The 1,198-nt window shown below is 51.7% G+C and overlaps 1 protein-coding gene across 1 annotated transcript in view; it reads right to left on the bottom strand.

The window, feature by feature from the left end:
- PSMB3 (proteasome (prosome, macropain) subunit, beta type, 3) overlaps positions 1–1,192 on the bottom strand; it is a gene marked incomplete at its 5' end in the record, with an annotated part of 2,150 nt that extends 958 nt beyond the window's left edge. Inside the window, 3 exons of the mRNA XM_010153741.1 lie at positions 31–208; positions 581–688; positions 1,074–1,192. Of these exons, the coding sequence (XP_010152043.1) occupies positions 31–208; positions 581–688; positions 1,074–1,192 (405 nt within the window). The remainder of the gene's footprint in view (positions 1–30; positions 209–580; positions 689–1,073) is intronic.
- Positions 1,193–1,198: the final 6 nt, after the last annotated feature.

Below are 1,198 nucleotides of genomic sequence, written 5' to 3'. Positions count from 1 at the left end.
GGAATGAGGGCTGAGCCCCCCCCCACTCACCATGTCGGGCTCCCAGAGGGACTCGCACATGCCGTACATCTGCTCGGAGCAGGTACCGCTGACCACAAAGTCATCGGTTATCATGGGGCAGCCGATCAGGTCTAGAGAGCAGATGAAGGGTTCGTGTGTGATGGGGTCCAGCCCGGCAATGACTGGTTCTGTGTAGTAAGGTCCAAACCTGCGAAGGACAACATGGCAATAGAGCAGTCTGACCACCCTGACGCAGTTCCGCGTCCCACGTAAATACCCACAGGAGGAAAACATCCCACACCTGCGTTCGGCAGCCAGGTGCTTTCAGGTCAACCTAGAAGCCCCCCAAAATGGTTTTAGCATGGCAAACGGAACAAACGTTTCCTGCTACGGGATTATTTTAGCAACGCTCAAGCTTCTTTTGCAAGGAAGCTGAGAATCCCGGTGTCACCAGATCAAAGTCTCCTTTTGCTGTACCCCAAGCAGTTGTTACAGCTCTCCTCAGCCTCCCGCCTCCCTAGAATCAGATGAGCTCCAACCGCCCCGCTGACATGTAAACAGTGACTCCGCTGACAGTTACCGTCTCTCGTACAGGAGATTGGAAACCATGCTCATAAAAGTCTGGGGTTTGATCTGCCTGCCTTCCTTCAGCTCATAGAGGTTCAGCCTGAACTTCAGTCTCTGAGCACTGCAAGAGATGAGAATCAGCGTTAAAGCAGAAGCAGGTTCCTTTCAACTTCACCCAGGCCTGAACCGTTCTACTGCACACGGACAGGTGCCAGCTCCTGACGCTGCCTGAGGCAGGTAGGTGTTCCAGAGGCAGCTCCTTTTATACCTGAAGTTATTAAGTCTTAGTAGTGATGTGATCTTAAATCACGTGCAGTCTTATTTCAAAAACTCCCACTGAAATGAAAACCATGAAATGGGAGTGCTGGCACCCAGCTCTTATACTCTCCCCCACACATAAATTAAGACACTTATGCTCACTATAAGCTGCCACTTAGTATTTACTGTAAATATGCCTCTTACAGGCTCAGTATGGGAACGCACGGGCAGGCGGGAGTCTCACTTACACCGTCTGCACGTCCGTGGCCAGTCCGGCTAGTCCAATATACAGTCTTTGTCCCATAGGGAAGATCTTCTGGAAGTCTGTGGTCACCGTCTGTGCTTGAACCCCAAACCGCCGGTCTGCAGCAAT

The sequence above is a fragment of the Eurypyga helias genome, unplaced genomic scaffold, assembly GCF_000690775.1.
Source record: "Eurypyga helias isolate BGI_N326 unplaced genomic scaffold, ASM69077v1 scaffold38396, whole genome shotgun sequence".
NCBI lineage: Eukaryota > Metazoa > Chordata > Aves > Eurypygiformes > Eurypygidae > Eurypyga > Eurypyga helias.
Note: the sequence above shows the minus strand (reverse complement) of the source record. Positions and strands in the feature narration are given on the sequence as shown.